The 21,226-nt window shown below is 44.3% G+C and overlaps 1 protein-coding gene and 1 long non-coding RNA gene across 2 annotated transcripts in view; one reads left to right on the plus strand and one right to left on the minus strand.

Moving 5' to 3' along the window:
* Positions 1–21,226, minus strand: part of TRPC5 (transient receptor potential cation channel subfamily C member 5) — a 94,912-nt gene that overhangs the window by 37,078 nt on the left and 36,608 nt on the right. Inside the window, exon 3 of the mRNA XM_061445735.1 lies at positions 10,009–10,530. Within this exon, the coding sequence (XP_061301719.1) occupies positions 10,009–10,530 (522 nt within the window). The remainder of the gene's footprint in view (positions 1–10,008; positions 10,531–21,226) is intronic.
* Positions 10,559–18,293, plus strand: LOC133265336 (uncharacterized). Its single transcript, XR_009741930.1, has 3 exons — positions 10,559–12,221; positions 14,621–14,692; positions 16,169–18,293. It is a non-coding gene; the product is annotated as an uncharacterized LOC133265336 (long non-coding RNA).

Consider the following 21,226-nt stretch of genomic DNA (forward strand, 5'->3'; position numbering starts at 1 on the left):
GCTCTTAAAGGAAATTCCAGTGGGCAATACTCAAAGAGCTGTTTCTAAATTAGCCCAAGACAGAAAGTATCTGTGGCCTAATTCGATGTGTGCTGCAGAGAGCCAGTAAGCCCTATGAGACCAGCTATTCTACATAAGAAACACCAGCCTCCTCAAGCTTGCAGTGTTGCAAACAGTGAGATGAATAAGAAAATCCTCTTTTGTAGCACATTTCTTTTTAAAGTTCAACCTTGTTAATGACTGCAAAGCTATCTGCATTCTGCTGCTGAAGTGGGAGCTGCACAGGGGAAGCACCTAATGGATGCTCATCCTGTTAATTACTTCTGCAACAGGAAAAGAAGGAAGGAAACCAAGTTGGGGGGGTGGTGGTGGAAGGTGGGGAAAAGGAACCATAACCCAACACCCTCATCAGGCACTTCCAAGAGATGGTAGTTCTTTCTCAGGAAAATACAGGATGAATATGCTATCAGACACCCAGCTGCTACTCAGATGCCTGTTACAACTAATGATGCAAGTCCAAATGGCAGTCATTCCTGCCATTAACAAGATCACTAGCTAAGCTGAAAGAGTCCTTCAAGAAAACCAGGTGCTACCCAAATTACTCAATCCCTTTGCTGGTGAATTAAACAAACTCCAGATCCTCCACAGATGAACATATGGCTTCAAATTATACAGAATTTTGTCTAATCTGTTCTCAAAATATTTTAAGTGATGATGACACATGAATCTTAACTAAAGGTCTCCTATCCATAACACATCTCTCGATGGTAGCAGACATGAACTCAGCTTAAGCACTAGCAATTGGAAATTCACCAGTGATGTGAATACTGACAAAAAGGAAGACTGAATAACCTCTAAAAACCAGAATAACCTCTAAAACCACAGAGTTTTCACAAAATCATGTTGGATTGGCTTAAATATTTAAGTCCCACATAGTCTAGGACAAAGGCACCCAGGCAAATCCTGGGTATCTACCCATGGAATAAGCAATTAAGAAAGTATTTAAGCTTGAAATTAAATTCATTTCTACTCAGAGAGCTTAAACATGTGTGCAGCTATAGGTTTTATTTATGGCTGTGCAGCAGGATTTAAGAGCAGGTATAACCATGCCAAGTGCAAGGTCCTACACCTGGGTCAGAGCAATCCCAGGCACAGCTACAGGTTGGGCAGAGAAGAGATTCAGAGCAGCCCTGCAGGAAGGGCTTGGGGGTGCTGGTGAATGAGAAAATGAACATGAGCCGGCTTCAGTGTGTGCTCACAGACCAGAAAGCAACCGTATCCTGGGCTGCATCAAAAGGAGCGTGACCAGCAGGTCAAAGGAGGTGATCCTGCCCCTCTACTCTGCTCTCACCTGGAGCACTGTGTGCAGTTCTGGTGTCCTCTACATAAAAAGGACATGGAACTGTTGGAACAAGTCCAGAGGAGGCCACGAGGATGATCAGGGGCTGGAGCACCTCCTGTATGAAGACAGGCTGAGAAAGTTGGGGCTGTTCAGCCTGGAGAAGAGAAGGCTGCGTGGAGACCCCAGAGCAGCTTCCAGTATCTGAAGGGGGCCTATAGGGATGCTGGGGAGGGACTCTTCATTAGGGACTGTAGTGATAGGACAAGGGGTAACGGGTTCAAACTTAAACAGGGGAAGTTTAGATTGGATATAAGGAAGAAGTTCTTTACTGTGAGGGTGGTGAGGCACTGGAATGGGTTGCCCAAGGAAGTTGCGAATGCTCCATCCCTGCCGGTGTTCAAGGCCAGGTTGGACGAGGCCTTCGGTGCCATGGTTTAGTGTGAGGTGTCCCTGCCCATGGCAGGGGGGTTGGAACCAGATGATCTTAAGGTCCTTTCCAACCCTAACTGTTCTATGATTCTAAATTCTTCACTGAGGAAAGGCAAGCTGCTGAAGAGAGGCCATCCCCCATCAGCAAACTCCCCACCAGAACACAGCTCAAGTGGGTCAGACCCTGAGCAAGAGCCCAGACATAAGCCAACCTTTCCAGTGTTTATTTTAGCAGACAGCAGACTACAGCTGACAAATAAATGCCTGCAGGATGTATTTCAGCAAACATTCCAGGATACGGCTCTGTTGTGAAGTTAGAATAGACCTGTTTCCAAAGGCAGAGTGCTGCAGTACAGCAAGTGCTGGATACGAGCAATATACCTAAGAGAGAGACAGCTGATTCACAAAACACATTACCTGGTTTCCAAGAGCTGAACAGGGGATATCAGACACATCCTATAGAAGCACTGAAAAAACGCTCAGGCTAAAAACTCTTGAGAGGCAAAACCTTGAAGTTTCCTAAGTCCTTCTGCAGGCAGCACTTCAAGAGTTACAGATCTTGTGAATGAATATGGGGAGCTCTCACAGGCTTTAGCTGAAGTGGAGGAGGTATTGACTTAAGTAAAAGGCTGGCTTTATTCTCCCTAGTGGATGTCTGACATTTACATTAAATCAGTGATAAGTAAAGCAAACAGGAGAATATAAAAAGTCATTCACAAGTGTTTTAAACGCAGACCTACTTTATGCTGTTAGTGTTAATAAAAAGTCATAAAATATTTCACATTTGCTTCCTTTCTGACCTGAGCAATATCTGTGCTGAAGCTATTTAATTGTGTTTTGTCTTTCTACCTTCTCCTGAATGAGTAAATCTAGTCCAATATCCAGGGAAGAACAGACCAGCATACAGTAAACATTTCTCTCATTCTTGGGAATCTCTAAAGGCTACCTCTGCTCTGAGCAGTATCACTGTTGTATGGTGAGGAGGACGCATGCTTTACTGAAGGATGTTTACTCGGCAGCCAGCTGGGGTTTGTAGAGAAAGAACACAAAACTTGCAGTCACAGCTGCTAAATGCCATGCTGCACAAGATCTCCGTTTGGGGAGTTATGATTAACCCATCTATCCATCTCACTTTTCCTGGAGTGAAGAAGTATGTGTTCTCAGTCATGAGACACCTAAATGGCCTGTCTGGATGATGATGAATCTGATGTATACATAAGAGGTGTAAGAGGAGTGGAATCTCACTTCTTTAAAGAAAGAATTTCCTGACAGTCTTCACTAAGCAACAGAAATAAAGCTGAAGTTCACAGAAATCAGATAAATAACAATGACCACTTCTATAGCCAAAAGGCAGAATCCATAGCAGCACTTTTTCCATAGTTTATTATTTCAGGGTATCATTCAAAGTGAAGTATGAAATAACATGATGTACTCTTCACTACTGACACAAAGCTGACTCTGAAAGACACACTAGACCTTCAGACGTAGAAAGACTCTTGGCTTATACAAGGTGTCACTTCTCCTTTCCAGTTTCTGTTGTGCATAGAAAGCCAGTCAAACATGTCCTGTACTTTAACTCTGGCTTCCCAGGCCTTGCCTCTTGCTCACAGAAGACTGATGGGATACATGAAGTTAAGGGAACTGGCAAACCCACCAAGTCATTTTTGAATGTTCCTTAAACAGCGTCAATCCCTTTAGCTCTCAACGTATTTCTTGTCTTTGTCAATGAGATCACTCAAGTCAGAGGCACGAGGCTCCAAACATGACTTGGACAACGATCCAGGCATTTACTGCCTGCTACACATTACACTAACAGCAGCAAAGCCCTTGTCCTTGACTGATATATTGATCTTATGTTGTTTTCTCGTATTTGTGCATAGCAAGATTAGTCAGAGATGATTTTGCTGTCAAAAGATAGTCTTCTGCACTTCTGTTCTGTGACAGCTGCAATATATGGCTAACCTTCATCAAGTTTGAATGTTTTGGTGTTACGTGAACAATATACCAAATAATACTGTTTCCTCAAATAAGCATACAAGTCCACTTTGTCAAACTGATGAACCATCATTCTCTGTGTATTTCTTCTTATTCTTCTTCAAAGTCTGGAGACAGTACAGGAACCCATAGAGCAGGGGCTCCAAGACATGCACCACTCACCCTGCTACCCCACCAGCCATCGGCAGGAAGGACTGTTTCTAAGGGTGCAAATGCACATACGGCTCCTCACCTGCTACCCAAGGTCCTGCTGCTGAGCCTGTTGGTAACAGCTCAGGTGGTACCACATACATGGAAGATTTTGTAAGGTGGTCACCTGCCTGTTGGGATTGAGTTTGAGGAAAGCCAGTTCATTTAGCAGTTTCATTTAGCATAGGCCACTGATCATGCATGGGAAGGTAACTTTGCTGCCTATAATAATGAATGAAGGAATGCTGTTGGAAAATGAAAGATGCCATTTGGACATTCAGTGCTTTTGAAATCCCTACACTTAAATTCTTGTTTGTAGTGAAGGACACATCTGGACACCACACCATCCTCACCACCTACTGCCCTAAGGGATACAGATATTCCAGGTGATTAGAAACTAAGAAAGCTTTCGCAAGGATCAGCTTTGCTTCTCTCATGTCATCTAATAAAGGTCTTCTCCTGACATGGTATGACTTCACTCTAAAAACCTGGAAGTAAAAGCCTGTTTATTAACCTCCTGAGCTGTGCAGGCTCACAAAACAGCTATTTATTGTGCCTTTAAAGAGCATAATACAAATATGCAGCCCTGTACTACTTCCAGGCAGTGTGGCATAAAAACAGACAAATCCATGGGAGAATAACTTAGCATTGCCTGCAAGCAAAAAAAGATCTGTGGCTTTCCATCAGGATACCTGAATGACTTTCAGAACAGGTAAGCAAGGTGCAGTGGATGAGCTTTGATTTGCACAGGCCTCACACTTCGTTTTTCATGCATTTCTGATATTTTTAAAAGCTCTTTTTATACAGTAACTAAAGTGCCCTTAGAAATTTGCCAGGTTTACACATACTCCCTGGAGAATGCTTCTGTGCTTCTAACAGCAGCCACACAGATGATGAAAGTCAAGACACGGCTGAGAAAGATGTGGCGTGGCAGGAATGATTATTCATTTGCTCTAGTACTGTATCTCAGGAGGTACTTGTCTATGTAAATGTCTTGGAAAAAAGAACCAGAACTTTGGAAGGTTCATCCTGGAAACAGAGAAGAGCACAGTTTTTAAATTAGAAAAGCTAACAATTATACTTCTTTCCTGTCACTGATTAGAGTGAGTAAGAGGGACTGCAGTCAAGGTTTCTCTGAGGGAATTTAATGCACTTCCTTGGTCTAAGGATCCATATTGCTAAGCAATATAGTTATAGGTAAAATAGGGTTTTTTTCTGACTGCTTTGCATTGTGTGTTTCTTGCAGACCTATCAACTAAACCTGCACAGCCGTTTGCAACTACCAGTACCAGAAAAATGCAAAGCACTAAAACCCCACTGCTGTGATGTTTCACTTCATCTTGAAGATGTGAATGACCTGTGCAGGAGGGCAGGAAAGCAGAATAGGCTGAATGTATATTATTTTTCTTAAGGCTTAGCACATACAAGGAGAAACCTGCCCCGTTAGACCTGAGTCACTGCTACAGTATGGTTGCCTTACATCATTTTGGCAATGTGAAAAAACCTTAAAGAACATTAAAACGGTATTTGCAGTCCGCCTATGCTCCAATCCTCTAACACAGCGATGGTACACTGTACATACAACTGTGTTTTACATGACTGGCAAGATCCTGAGAGATGACTTTTCCCCACCTTTTCTTAGAAATGCAAACAAATTAACAAATGCAGAGCTAATGTGGTGCCAGAACTGCAAAGCAAACACTGATCCTCAACAGCTGAGCTGTGCCTTTTTGTATTAAGTTTTCAGCACCTTTCTCCTTCCAAAATTAGCCATGAATAAAAGAATTTGATAAGTAATAATACGAAGAGAAGTGCCATAAACTGCAGAGCATTTCTGAAAAGCCTGCTTGTTTCTTAGGCTGTGGATTGCTGTGATCCTATTAAAACAATTTCTTTCAAAAGTGGATCGAGCAAACTGACGTGTCCACGCTGCATCTAACTCATCCTCATCCCATTTCCCAGCGTACTACAGCTGTCCTCAGGTTTTGTGACTGCCATCTAAGAGTGATCACAACTAGCAAGTTCTTCCTATCTTCTAAAGAAATTATCGGGTCCCTTTCTAATTTGAAGCTGAGAACACGATCATTCTACACTGAAGATGAGATGGCGAGGGAGCTTGTGAACACTGCACAGCATGGTTTTAACATTTACCACTGTAAAATACACTACAAAGCTACCTTAGGGCACATTTTAATCTTGCCTGTATAATTGAAATTTTTCCTTCTCTGTAAACAGTAATTTACCTTCTAGGATATAGGGGCTTATTAAAAACAAACATGAAAAGCAAGAAATCTTTTCTCCATTGTTCAGGCCCTCCTCCAAAGGAAAATTACTTCTTCCTTATGAGTGACACTATATCAAATACTTAACACATGTAATGTTTGGGAGTAATCAAACCTTCTACCTCCCAGGCTTTTCTGTTGGAAAAAGGAAAAGAATGGGAGATTTCTCTGCCCCTGTAAAGATTAAACCCACATCTGCATCATCAGGCAGAAAGGCACTGGTGGGATTTACCTGGGGACACAGACTGAGGTGGAGCCTCTGTGGAGCTCATATTCCTCTGGAGATGGGACTGAAGTGAACTGGTTCCCCTTGCTAATGCAGCCCTCATCCAGGTTGCCCATTGAGAAGACTGAGGCACTCGGGCCAGATCAAAAGATGAAGTTGTGTGTATCATGTTTACTGGATTCGGTGCAGAGAACAGGGATTTGAGTCCGTGGTGGGACTGATTGCTAACTGTTGGCTAAAACTCACTGCACAAGATCATGTTTTTCTCCAAGAGATGCAGCTAATTCAGCAGTGGAATTCCAAACTGCCTCAGCAAGGTAAGTGTCTAATCTCTATCAGGATCCAGGCACTTAACCACTTTATACTCTGTTTAAAAACTTATTGCCTACTACCTGCATATTTAAGCAGCCTAACTAGCTTTAAAAAGCTTTCCTCCATGGGCCCAGTTTGGAACAAGAACTACCCATAGATATTTAGCTTTTCCCATCAGGATTTTATTCAGTCCTGTATGTTCATTGCTGGAGATCATCAACCTGCACTAGAAATGTAAATGCTGTTACTTTTCCGTACCTGGATCAAACCAGTACATACTCTTCAGTACAGAAGTGCAATGGGGGGAAAAACAAACACGCAGTGGGTTCATCTGGAATGCCTGGGAGAGAAGAACACTGAATAACGTGGCTTGTGAAGAGTACTCTTGAATTCCCACATCACTTAGGCTGGTACAAAGAAATAATAACTTTTAGATCTGTTACCTTCCCAAAACACACAGTAGAGCCCCTCCATCCAAAGGCAACGATCTCTTTACCAATCCTTCTTAACAACTTCTCTAGACAAATGTGGAACATCTCTGCCTGATGAAGCTGAAATGGAATAATTTCACATTGGGGGGGGAAGTTTGAGGTTTATTTCTCTCAAAACGAAGAAAAGCTGCAGGGAATTTGGCTAGCAATTAGTCTAAAATCAATGGGAGATTACACATTGCTTATGCTGAATATAAAGAATTAACAACTAAGGTAACAATTTTTACAGACACAGAACTTAACCAAGGTCCACTTGGGATTTTCATTTTAGGCTACTAAGGATTTGACTTGTGACTTTGTCAACTTTAAGACATGAAAAGCTTCTCCATCCAATCCAATCCCATTTAACGTGAAGACATAAAAAGCTTCAGTGGAACAAGATGATCTACTTTTAAAAATCCTGCTGTTTCTCTCTGCAGAACTGTCTTTCATGGCACCAAACTTGCTTCTATTTTCCTCCCCATCCCCACAAAATCTCTCTCGGTTGATACCCTTCAATCATGATTAATAGGCCTTTCTTAGTCTCCCTGACAAATGTTCCTACTTGCTTTATCCAGAAGCTGGCAATGACATTTGCATCTTGCTTGGTGTTTTGTATTGGACTAAATATCATGATATGAGAACAACTGCAATATTTTGCTGAATACAACACCATGCTGCAGGCTGCATCAGGTGTGTGGGAATAAGTAGGGAGGATGATGGGGTTTGGTAGGGCTGGTTCACCAAACTCATTCATTCTGTCCCAGCCCACCAGTGTTCCACCTGGAAACAGAACTGTCTTTAGCTGGCAACACAGAGCAGATTTGCTATCGCTTATGTGCTGGAACTGTCATGAATATGTCACAAAACATGGAATTTGTCCATATGCTTGGAATTCAGTCAACTATACCTGAAAAAAAAAAGAGATTAAAACTGTCAAGCAAGCAAAGATTAAAAGTTTGTAACTTAAAATAAAAGAGCTTCAGGACTGTTGAGCATTACATTTCAAATAGTGAACTGCTCCAGACTTGCAGTTGCTTAATGTGAACACAAGGTAAGGGTAGCCACAGATTTATGCTTGGATGTCAACAGCGAGCTTGAACTGTGACAAGACATCGAAATCAGCAGTGATCTACACACAGCAGAGCCAGTGGTATCCTGGCTGCTGAAGGATGTGTGTGCATGCAGCACCTGTGGTTATCAGGCCAGTAAATAAAACAGAAGTAGAGTTTCTGGCCCTTCTTAGATTCAAGGAACATTTGATCTGATTTACTGTATTACCCTTTTCCAGACTAATTCTTCACTACTTGTTTGTGTCCCTAAAGCACTTATGGTGTCACCTTACTGTCAACTAGAGTGAAAAATACAACCTGACATGAATCCAAGTGAGCCTTGCTGACGCTGCACTGGAGTTGCCCAGTAAGAGCAGTAAGTGACCAGTGTAAGATCCCAGAAACCTTGAGACTTCATCCCCAGCTTGTTGCATCAAGGGGCTGTACTCAGGAGGCATAACAGGCCAAAGAAGAAAGGAAAATCTGCACCTTTCCCTTCTTGATTATTGTACCTAGGATGACAGAAGCAGCCATTAAGGGAGGCAGAATGCATCATATCAGTCTGTCCTCAAATGGATCAGTGCACAAAACAAAGCATCAAATGTGGGGAAGAAAGTGAAGAGAGGAATGTAGCAGGCTTTTCTGCCACTCCTGCCTGTCACCCTCTGGACACTGAAGAAAGTAATAGACACTGCAACTCACTCCTTAACTAAGCAAGCTAAATTCCTCCTTCAGATAACCTGGAACATCACTGCCAACAAATATGTATCATCTACTAAATGGTACTAAATGTCCACCTTTGGAAAGAGAAAGAAAATCCAGAGCCAACTAATGGAACTGTTGCAGGCATTCTCCTTGGGTTCATGGCCTTTATTGAATCAGCTTATAAATCTCTATTGAATCAGCTTACAAATCTCTGGATTTGCAGGGCTTCTGAAAGACTCCATGGCCTTTGCTGAAGAACATCTTTCCTTTCTGGTTCTACAGGCAGGAGCTTAAATTTCTGGGAATTGCTTCTCAGTTCCTAAATCACAGAGGAATCCAAGAGCAAGGATCAACCTGAGGTATCCCAGGTGTGAAGAAGTATTTGCATCCACCTCCTAGCATCACACAAGCATTCTGACCTATTGCTGGCAACATGGAGACCTGGGACAGTGAGAGTGCTCTTGATCCCCCCTGCTCTCTTCTGCTGCTGTTGTTTTTCTGGCCCTTCTGAGTTAGTGTTGAATGGGTGCTAGGAAGCATTTGGTGGTTGGAGGAAGTGATTTGTATATTGTATTGTTTCCTGTAGTCAAGACCTTCACGAGCCAAACAAACCCTGCTAGGTTTTGGTTCCTGTGTAAAAGCAGCTACTGGGAAAAGCTTTTGGAGCAAATAAACCTGGAAATCTTTGAAGGCTGTTCTTGGCAGAGTGATGGGTTACAATGAAGCGGGACTAAAGTACCTGAAACGGAAAGTGTCGGTGCTGCAGAAGCCCTAACCCACTGCAGCAAGTCCCAGTCCTGCTGCCCTCAACTGTCACCAGATTCATGCTGTCACCAGGGTGCACTGAACCTCCTGGTTTGCAACTAACTCATTTGCACAGGGCTCTCCGCTCAACCCAAACTCATCCTGCTGTCAAGTCTGAAAGAATCCATGGAGACTGGAGATAAGAGTTATTTTATCCAGCACATGAAACCTTCACACACCTTCACATTTAGATGACTCTTACCTCTTTCTGGTGATACTTTATTGCTACCTTTAGCTTTGCCAAATCATGACATTTTTGGGGATCCAGCTCTTCGCTTTGATCATCTCTGTGATTGAGAATGATCTCCAATTCTCGGGAACTCCGCGCTTGATCCAAAAGGTCCTTAGCAAAACGCTTGCACTGCTGTGAAAGCTCTTCATATTCAGCCTTGAACTCATTTTCCACTTTGCTGAGCTCCTTGAGCTCCCAGCCCAGTCGGAAAGCTGTCAAGATGGGGTCCTCACTTGATAAGGCAATCAACGAAGGGCTGGCTAAGGCTTTGTAGATGTTCAGCCTTGATCTGGAATGCCTCAGGCTGTCCACCTCTGAACTGGAGACACATTCCACACAGTTGCATCTGATCTGGTGTGGGCGTGGAATTGTTACCCGTCTTTGGACAAGCAGTTTGATGATTTCATAGTTGTTGGTGTGAGCCGCCAGCATTATTGGGGTGATGTCTGGAGTGAATTCTGAAAACTGAGTGTCCATCATCAAGGTTGGAACCTATACAAAGGGATAAACCACAGTCATATTTCACGTGGAACGGCAGAAATCAGATGTCCCTCCTTCATGCTTTTGAAGTGACGCCATAACGAAACAGAGCTTTTACAATGCCCTCTGTTCTTTAAATCCTGTTGTATCCATGCACACTCACACCTCTCCCATTCCAGCAAAACCGTCTCCCCCCAGATCATGCCTGCCTGCCTCCTGAGCAGGAACCTGTGACGATTCAGTTCCCAGCCTGCTGTAGAAGGCAGTCACCTCCCCACCTGAATGTTTTCTACCTGCTCTGAAATGGGTGCTGGCTCACATACCCAAAGGTGGAATTTTGTACAGAAAAAGAAAGGCAAAAGACCCAGGTAATTATACAAAAAAGAAAGTCTAGAAAATAGGGAACACTGAATAGACTTCAATAACTGTAATTATTTGCATTATATAGCTGCATTGGCATGCCAAGAACATGCTTGCAGATGGCCTTGCACAAACCAAACCAAACACTGACCTGCAGTTGAGCAAAGCTCTTCCTCACCTTTTGCCCACTGTTTTTATGTGAACATACCTTTGTGTGGCAGGATACATTACATAACTGCCCTTAGAATAGATCTGGTGGTTTGTTTTTTTTAAAATGGGTTTGAAAAAATCTAAATGTAAAATTAATGAGCCATAGTCCACTACAAATAAGACACTCCAGGGTGTGCATTATTCAGCTACTGTTGCACTTCTCAAAAGATGAGCTTAATGCACACCCTGTTGTGACTTATTACTATATGCAGCGTGCAGAATTAGACCAAAATGCTCTTACATCCGAAGCACGCAGTGTGTTTCCATTTGCAGCAGAGGCAGCTCTCTTTGTTGTGTGTTAATCATTACTCAAGCATACTGTACTCCGTGTGCCCACCGCTCCTGCCCTGGCAGTTGGCATCCTGCTGCTCAGGGGGTGATTGCTGGGTTTGGTGAACAGTAGGCCCATTTCCCGTCGCAAATGTCAGAGGTGTTTCAGAGAAGCTATTGTCAAAGAGTGCTAATGATAGGAAACATGAGTCAGCCTGTGAAAATCCAGGAGTAAAGAGGCGATAAAGTAGCAGGAAGTAACCTGCTAGAAATCCTTCTGTAGGCTGTGCCTGAGCCTGGTTATGAGAGAGTGAAGCTCTAACCTCTGAATCTGAGTTCCCCGGGAGTTAAGTGCCTCTCCAGCGCTAAAGAGCTAAAGGCTCCTGGGCTGTAGCTGGTTGATAAACCTCTCCATAACCCAGACGTGACAGCAGGCAGTTGACAACACACAGCGCTCCCCCAAAGGTCAGCCCCACACTGAGGTACAGGGTTATTTGCTGGACCAGGGCTCATTGGGTGGCTGGAGGTATTTTTGGGAATCCTACAGGTTTGTTACCCTGGATGTGGCACATGAGGAGTTAAATCTCTGGCAGCCAACAGACACACAGGTGTAAAGAGGATTTGCTAAGGAGGCTGGTCCCTACAGAGGCTGCCGGGGGGGAGCCTACAAATACAGCTCATGGGAAGAAGAGAGTGGTGATGAGGGTCTGCTGTGGGTCATGGAGGGCTTGGTGTTTCTTAGCAAGGTTGGGTAAACGTATTTCAAGTAACAAACAGCCAAAAGCAGCTCCCTTTGTGAGGTTTTTGACATTCTTTTGCTTTGTTTGGCTTGTTTAGGTGCTTTGTTAAATGTCAAGAGAAAGGTAAAGGCTTTTCTTTTTCCTCTCTCTTAGAAGCAATTTTTTTTAAAGCCCTGAATAGCTGCATTTATCTCGCTTCCCCTCCTTTTCCAGTCAGTCACTGGCTGTTGTATTCAGAGCCTCTGCCTCAAAGGAAGAATGTTTTCCCTCTCTATCATTCCTATTACTGTCAAGTTTCATCTTGTTTTTCTATATGGAAGTTACTGTACCCAGGGCTGTGAAAAGGATTTTCAGCTTTACCCAGGTGAGGTGCTTGTGTTGCTCAGACTATGAAATGGGTGCTTGCAGACAGGTAGTAATGCTGCAGGTGGGGATAGTGTTAATCTTGTCTGCTCCTCCCTACTCCTAAGGCTTCCTAAATCTGTATCTAGGGCTCTCAAAATGGTTGTCCCAAGGTCTGGAATCAAACTGGGGCTATCTATCAAGTGATGTTAAATCCCTTATTCTGGCTCATATCAGAGGTCCTGAACTGGAGCACTGCTTCGTTTGGGCTCAGGCTGCTGTGTGGAAGGCATGTTTTCCCGGGCAGCTTCCAGTACTTTTCATTAAGGGATAAGAAGGGAAATGGTGCTGCAGAGACATAGAGTCTCCCTGGGGCCTGGGAGAAGATCAGTGGAAGGCCTCAGTCACAGGAGCTGAAGCTTATTTCTGATTATAGCTGAGCAACAAAACAAGCCACTGAAACACCAGACAGAACAGTGTGAACGATGGCTGCTGGGGCCTCATTTCCATCCCTGCCTGCTCCAAAGGCCAGGCATGGGCTAAAACATTCATGTCTCGTGGTCAGTATTTTTGTTGTCCCCTTGCACAGTGCTTTGGTAACCTGCATCTTAACAAAGTGTCTGGTTTTAAAGATGGGGATATGCAAAGCGAGCCTGTGCTCTGAGGGATGTACTCTGTGTATCATCACTGGAGGGGCAGCAGAGATGACGGCAATGCGTTGTAATTGCTGATGTTCCTTCTGCACTACTCCGACAGGCTGAGTGCATGTTTAAATCAGCTGCTTCTATGTCTTGGGTTACCTTACAGTGATGGAAGCAGATGAGGAATAAATTATTCTACCCCAGGGCTCTGTGAGGCTCTACCAAGGTTATTTTCATTAGGTGACCTGAATAACGTTCTTTTCCATTAACCTCATCACCTGACACAAGCTGTTAAGCTGAGTCCTTCAGAACCTTATTGCCACTACTTGCATAGGAGCGTGTGCCTTGTCTGTATTTCATCTTGGTAATGTTCACTGAAGAAATTAACTACCACTAGCAAGTGACTGAATGCTTGCTACCAACTTTCTAGACTTAATCCTCATAAAGGTAGGCTGCTTACCACCGCTGCTTCTCTGAATGGTACTGCACTGAGTGAAAAATCTCCTTTATTTAAAAGACTGGGGGGAAAGAAACAAGCTTAATGAATTTGAGAGGAAAATGGAGGATTAGCTCACGTAAAAAACAAGTTTTCCAGTAAATACTGCACTGCTGGAAAGAAGCTCTGGATAGGAGGAGTAAGAATCTCTGCCTATGTTAGTAACTAGTACAGTGTAAGAGGAGCAGAAATACAGAGCAAAAAAAAACCCCATCCCAAGCCTGGTACTGAAGACCCAATGGCCTTATTGTAGGTCTTTCAGGAGTTTTACTCCGGACTTAACCTAGTCTGGTGTCTGAGGGCCCATGGAGCACGTGCTTTGGTTTAGTGCTGTGTAAAAGCAATGCAGCTCCAGTGCCCTGAGACTGCGCAGCGGTGTGAACCACAGCACGGTAAATGGGGAGGTTAAGGAGATACAGCTCAGAAATACGCTCTTCAACCAAGCTAAAAGACTAATATGAATGATCTTCTGCCTGCTTTTCATGGACCATGGAAGCTAATACCCAGGTTTAAACACCAGAAGATTTAAAAGCAAGCTGTAGCCTTTCTACAGCATGCCATTTATCTGTGCGTAGAAAGAGGATGACTAAGGGAAAATAAGCTGTTCTCAGGAAAGGAATTTGCCAGTTAAGTTCAGAATCTTGAACTCCAAGGAGAGCGTGGCTCTGTTTAATGGCTGTTTTGGGGATGGCTTCCTGTTCTCTATGTATGCTTTTCTGCCTTTCCATACTGATAGTCCTGATTATGGCCTGGTACCCCTCCAAGGCTCCCTTCATACTCGGGTGTCTCCTCAGCGTTCACCTTTACTTGTGCTCACAGCTGCAGTCTCCCTAGAGAACAACTTGTCAGTGCTTCAGATCTGATCTGGAAAGAGAGTATCTAGAAAGTAAAGCAAAAACTAACCAAAGGATCCTTTACCTTCTGAAGCTGTTTATAATCTCTGACAGTTTCTTGTGTCAGAGGCAGTTTAAACAAGTGTCCTCTCTGGCATCGAGAGCGTTTCCACTTTTGCTTGACAATAATAATGCTTTTACCCGTTACAGGTGGAACTGCCCCATTTTCAAGCCATCTCCATTCTACAGACTAGCACCTCACCTGGACCAGTGTAATGAACTGTAAGTATGGCCATAATCAACAGTGCACATATTAATCTGCATTATTTTCAGCTTGCGTAACTTTGGTACAACTGTACGTTATAAAATACTTTAATTGCCAAAACAACGTTTCACTAAACAAACCCAACTCCTGCAACCTCACTGGAAAACTTCAAATTTAACATTTATAGAACTGGAAGCCTGAGCAATGATTTCCCCTTTCGAGTTTGCTTTTGTGCATGCAGCCCCATGGGGGAGGCGTGTTTGTCTTCCACAAGCATGTAACGGGCACAGCCGAGTTCTGTCATTCTAAAAGGCTTTTGTGCTCAGTGGTCAGACAGAGCTTTAGCAGTGACTGTGATTTTGTTCAGAATCCTGTGGTACTTTCGCTGCAGCTCTATAAATAGAGCCAGAGAGATGCAGTCAGTGTTGCCAGACTGCGGGTCAGCCGTGTTACCAGCAAAAGGGTCTTGGAAAACATCAGTATTGTGACTGGCATAACCAGCTGCATGCTGCTCCTTGCCTAAACCCATAAATAAATTCTTTCATTGACAGAACCTCAGGGGCATTTGTTTCCTCATGTGGGACTTCAGAAAAATGTTACATGCCGCTATGAATTTAAGCATTCATTCTGGTTGATGCAGTGGTGCAGGTTTCAATAACCAAGTATCTTAATCAGAGATGCCTTGAGAGACATCTTCTATCAGAGTAATAACAGTATCTGTATTTATAGCGAGGTTGTCTTTTCTCTAAAGAGCAATCCATTGACTGAAATGATGTAATTTGGTTAATGAAATACAATGAACACCACAAATTGATAACAAAGTAATGGACTTTAAGGGCTTTTGTACTGGTTATGAACAAGTTTGTAGCTCTGGCATAAAGCACAGGTGGTTACAGAAGTACTTTTGGGCAAGCTCTACTGTTGTTATTGAAGTATTCCAGTGATTTCAATACAGCTGTCCCAGAATATCCAGCTAAAGAAAAGGCTCCTTCTGCTCACTGACCTACATGCCTGTAAAGCCACATAAAGTCTCTGCCCCTGAGACTGGTACTGCAGAATGGGGAACATTAATACCTCTTAGTGCCTTGTAGCAAGCAAAATTCTGATACCCGTTTACCAGATGGCACATATTAACGCTGAAATGGGTATCTTTGATTAAAAAAAACGCATAATGTGATGCATTCCTACTGAAATAATGTGGAAAATTAGGTTTGTGATATCTGTATAATCAAAATACAGATATATCTGCTCTAGATTCTTCAAGGTTTAATTTAGCTTCTTATCCATGTGTTTGAAAATGGAGGTAGACCCAAGGGATTAGTTTTCAGAGCTGAAATGAAACTTAGTGCATCTGACAGTGGCAGAAGTGCATCCGAGCTTGTGCTCAGCCGTGTGTTTAGGAAATGCAGCACAGCCAGAGAGATTGTCAAAAGATGTCATCATTTGTGGTCGATGCTATATAATAACGTCTGTTTTGTTGGGGATTAAAACAGAGGAGTCCAGAGAGAAGCCTTCAGAAGGAAAGGATTTTGTAAATATGCATTTAAATGGCCTGTGGCAACTTGTTCCAGACAGAGCACTTTCTCCTCTAAGCCACTCTCCCTTTCTGATGCGAGAGGAGGAAATAAGACGAGGCACTTGAGGATGAAATGAAGAAAGAGCACAATCAGTGTGGAGTTTATTCTCCAAGTCACAGAGGGGTGCTGTTAAAGACCTGGTTTGTGTTTGAACCTCTTCTATTTAAATGAAGTGCAGTCTTGAGGTCTGCTTTGCCTTGAATTCCGGTGTCTTGCTCTTGCTACTGAACCCAGTCGGAAGAGGGACTGGTGAGTGCCTACCGTTGTCTAGAGAAGCAAGGCCAGTGTTGTGCCATGAGCAATTGCACCCTCTCCTGGTTATGACTCTGCGAGAGCAGTTGAGAAGCTCATGGTAGTGACAACTTACATGTTATGTTGTATTATCTCTACGATATGACCAACCATCAAATGAATCTTGGTTGTTATATGCTTATGTAGCCTGGGGCCAGCTTCACTTGTGCAGTAAAACAAACAAGGGACAGAAGTTTGGGACTGTTAGAAATCCAGGCATTACATGGTTTAAGTGACATCAGAAACTGGCTCACAGCACGTTATGGATCTACCAGAGCCTTGTACAGAGATTCCCTGGCTGCTTGCTGGACCTGTTTCCTGAGACCCCCTGATGCCATCTCACTGTAAGTCCAGTGTTGCTGACATGAGAGTAAATCTAGTTGTCTTGTGCGGCTTGGACAGGCAAGACTAGTTCACACATGTCTGCAGCTGGGTTGGGTTTATTTTGTTTCCTCATTTGGAAATATAAAATGCTGTTTGTTCATTTTTTCACCTTCAGATCATTTTAAGAATTACTCTGTGACAGGAGCAGCTGCTTTGAGTAAAAATAAAAACGACATCCTAAACATTTTTAATATTTTTAAGTTTGGAAATGAATTTTAAGAGCTTACTTAAGCCAGTCCAGTCCATAACTACATTTAAGGCCTTGGAATGTCATCCAGGTTTTTAATTTTATCTGGTTTCTCTATTTTCTCTTCTTAATGGTAACAAGGACAAGATGTGCTAATACAGGCTAATAATCATGCTATCTATAGCCGCCTATGTCATCTTTGTACATAAAATGTGCCTATTTCCTGCTATTTATTGCTGTGTATGGATGAGAGATGTTTCATTAAGTTTAGGTGAGGTAATATGTTGCTAAAAGGGCTTGAAAAGGGAGGGCTTTTTGCTTGGGAGAAGTGGGGTTGTGTTCCTATTCAACCACATGCCTTTAAAAAAAGAATGAGATTAAATCATAAGACAACATCACAGGGAGGAACGAGTGGCTGCATCTGGTGCCAGCCCAGTGCTGTTTGATGCTGCACGAACACATCTTGATGCTCACAAACCAGGAGGCTGCATTTCTCCCCATTCTGACTATTGAGCTGTGCTTTTGGCATTCTGGTACTAACCAAGAAGACACTGTGGCTTCCGAAAAGATCCCTGAATTTGTGATAGCAGAGAAATGACAATCTAGACAGATGGCAGGGTCTCGCATGAGAACAAAATCTGCGTGGTTGTGATCTTCCTTTATTATTACCACTCAGGCAGTGACTGTTTCTTATTTCTGATGCTAACACACCCCCACTGCAACCAAAAGACTGTCCATCACAGGGATAAACAAGCCATAAAGGTGCCATTCTGTTTTGCAAACCCAAGCACAGCTCTATTCCTCAGCCAGATGAGGACTAGGGGACTTCTACTAAACCATCCTGCAATTCTTTATGGATCCCAGAGCTTTGTTTCGGAGGATCCTGTAATGCATGTTTAATTTCCCCATTAAAAGAAGCTTCCCTTGGAAAATGGGTTGCGACTATTGCACCAGGCAGACTCTCCTGCATATTTGTATCAGTGAATCTAGATAGCCACGTCAAAAGCCCCTCAAGGGCTTCAGAAGTCGTACAGACCAGAGGCAAAACCATGTGTTCTGTGATGTAAGGGAGCAGCTAGTGCTGAAATTCGGGCTTATGAGCAAAGGGTGGTGAATCAACTCAGCGCATGCATGGATGCTGCATAGGTAATGAAATATGGTTTTCTGAAACTTCAAACCCTCATCAACAGATCAATAGAGAGTCCAATGCAGGCAAGTGCTAAGATCACTCTGACACACTAATAAAGAGAACTCCCTGGGAAGCACCTTGTGTAACAGTGCATTCCCAACTTTTCAACGTGTCTATACGTTAAATTAAAAGCACAACATGCCTGTGCATGTTGCAGTGCAGTTCTTGCCCTGACCCCATCAGCTCTCCTAGGAGCTAATAACAGACTTCATATTGGCCTAGGAGAAAGGGCCAGTGACTTCTTTGCCACTGTCAGATGTCTGGTAGCTGACACTGCAGCCTGCAAGCCCTAGCTCTGGTGCTACCCATTGGGTCTACACAATACATCATCAGAGCTCTTCATTTTCAAACAAACAAGAGGAATTAGAGATGTGTGCACGTCTACGGGGGTATGATACAATAGGCATCACAGAAACATGGTGGGATGGCTCCTACGACTGGAGTGTTGGAATGGAAGGTTACAGGCTCTTTAGGGAGGACAGGCCTGGCAGGCGGGGAGGGGGAGTTGCCCTTTATGTTAGGGATAGGCTGGAGAGTATGGAACTGTCACTGGGGACAGGTGAGCAGTTAACAGAGAGTTTGTGGGTCAGGTTTAAAGGAAATATAGCTATGGGGGACATTACTGTGGGGATCTGTTACAGACCGCCTGATCAAGGAGAACCTGCGGATGAAGCACTCCATAGACAGATAGGAAAAGCCTCACGCTCACAGGCCCTTGTTCTCATGGGTGACTTCAACCACCCTGACCTTGTTGGAAGGACGGTACGGCCCGGAACAAGCAATCCAGGAGGTTCCTCGATTGTGTAGAAGACAGCTTCCTTCTGCAAGTAATAGAGGAGGTGACAAGGAGAGGTGCCGTGCTTGACCTCCTGCTCACCAGCAGGGAAGGGCTCGTTGGAAATGTGACGCTCCAAGGCAGCCTTGGATGCAGCGATCATGAGATGCTCGAATTTGAGATCCTCAGGACAGTGAGAAGAGCGTGCAGCAAGCTCACTGCCCTGGACTTCAAAAGAGCAGACTTTGGCCTCTTCAGGAACCTGCTTCGGAAGGTTCCATGGGATACAGCCCTAGAGGGCAGGGGGGCCCAAGACTCTTGGTTGATATTCAAGGATCACCTGCTACAAGCTCAGGAGTGTTGCATCCCAACCAGAAGGAAGTGCAGCAGGAAGGCCAGGAGACCTCCTTGGATGGATAAAGAGCTCCTGAGGAAAATTCAATTGAAAAAAGAGGCTTATAATAAGTGGAAGCAAGGACAGGTGGCATGGGAAGAGTACAGGGATGTTGTCCGGGAAGCTAGGGACCAGGTTAGGAAAGCTAAGGCCCAGTTAGAATTAAACTTAGGTAGAGGTATTAACGATAACAGGAAGGGATTCTACAAGTACATAGCAAATAAAAAACAGAGAGGGAGAATGTAGGCCCCCTCAGGAAGCTCTCAGGAGAACTGGCTACACAGGATTTGGAGAAGGCTGAGGTTCTGAATGACTTCTTTGCCTCAGTCTTCACTGGCAAAGGCTCTGACCAAACCACCCAAGTCTCGGAAGGCAGATGCAGGGACTGTGAGAATGAAGACCTTGCGCCCACTGTAGGAGAGGATATGGTCCAAGACCATCTTAAAAATCTGATCGTGCACAAGTCCATGGGTCCTGATGAGATCCATCCGCGGGTCCTGAAGGAGCTGGTGAATGAAGTTGTGGAGCCGCTGGCCATCATATCTGAGAAATCCTGGCAGTCAGGGGAAGTTTCCGATGACTGGAAAAAGGGAAATATAACCCCCATGTTCAAGAAGGGGAAAATGGATGACCGGGGAATTACAGAGCAGTCAGTCTCACCTCTGGGCCTGGCAAAATCTTGGAGCAGATTCTCCTGGAAGGCATGCTAAGGCACATGAAAAACAACAAGGTGCTTGGTGACAGCCAGCATGGCTTCACTAAGGGGAAATCCTGCCTGACCAATTTGGTGGCCTTCTATGATGGGGCTACAGAACTGATGGACAGGGGTAGAGCAGTTGACATCATCTGCCTGGACTTGTGCAAAGCGTTCGACACTGTCCCACACGACATCCTTGTCTCTAAATTGGAGAGACATCAATTTGATGGATGGACCACTCGGTGGATACAGAACTGGCTGGATGGGCGCACACAAAGAGTTGTGGTCAATGGCTCAGTGTCCGGCTGGAGACCAGTAACGAGTGGTGTCCCTCAGGGATGGGTGTTGGGACCGGTCTTGTTCAACATCTTTGTCGCTGACATGGACAGTGGGATTGAGTGCGCCCTCAGCAAGTTTGCCGATGACACCGAGCTGTGTGGTTCGGTTGATACCCTGGAGGGAAGGAATGCCATCCAGAGGGACCTCGACACGCTTGTGAGGTGGGCTGATGCCAACCTCATGAAGTTTAACCATGCCAAGTGCAAGGTCCTACACCTGGGTCGGAGCAATCCCAGGCACAGCTACAGGTTGGGCAGAGAAGAGATTCAGAGCAGCCCTGCGGAGAAGGACTTGGGGGTGTTGGTCGATGAGAAAATGAACATGAGCCGGCTTCAGTGTGCGCTTGCAGCCCAGAAAGCAACCGTATCCTGGGCTGCATCAAAAGGAGCGTGACCAGCAGGTCGAAGGAGGTGATCCTGCCCCTCTGCTCTGCTCTTGTGAGACCTCACTTGGAGCATTGTGTGCAGTTCTGGTGTCCTCTACATAAAAAGGACATGGAACTGTTGGAACAAGTCCAGAGGAGGCCATGAGGATGATCGGGGCTGGAGCACCTCCTGGATGAAGACAGGCTGAGGAAGTTGGGGCTGTTCAGCCTGGAGAAGAGAAGGCTGCGTGGAGACCTCAGAGCAGCCTTCCAGTATCTGAAGGGGGCCTATAGGGATGCTGGAGAGGGAACTCTTCATTAGGGACTGCAGTGATAGGACAAGGGGTAACGGGT

Source organism: Pezoporus flaviventris, unplaced genomic scaffold, assembly GCF_033815535.1.
Source record: "Pezoporus flaviventris isolate CSIRO_AGI_PZ_B2104156 unplaced genomic scaffold, CSIRO_AGI_Pfla_v1 ptg000005l, whole genome shotgun sequence".
NCBI classification, from domain to species: Eukaryota; Metazoa; Chordata; class Aves; order Psittaciformes; family Psittacidae; genus Pezoporus; species Pezoporus flaviventris.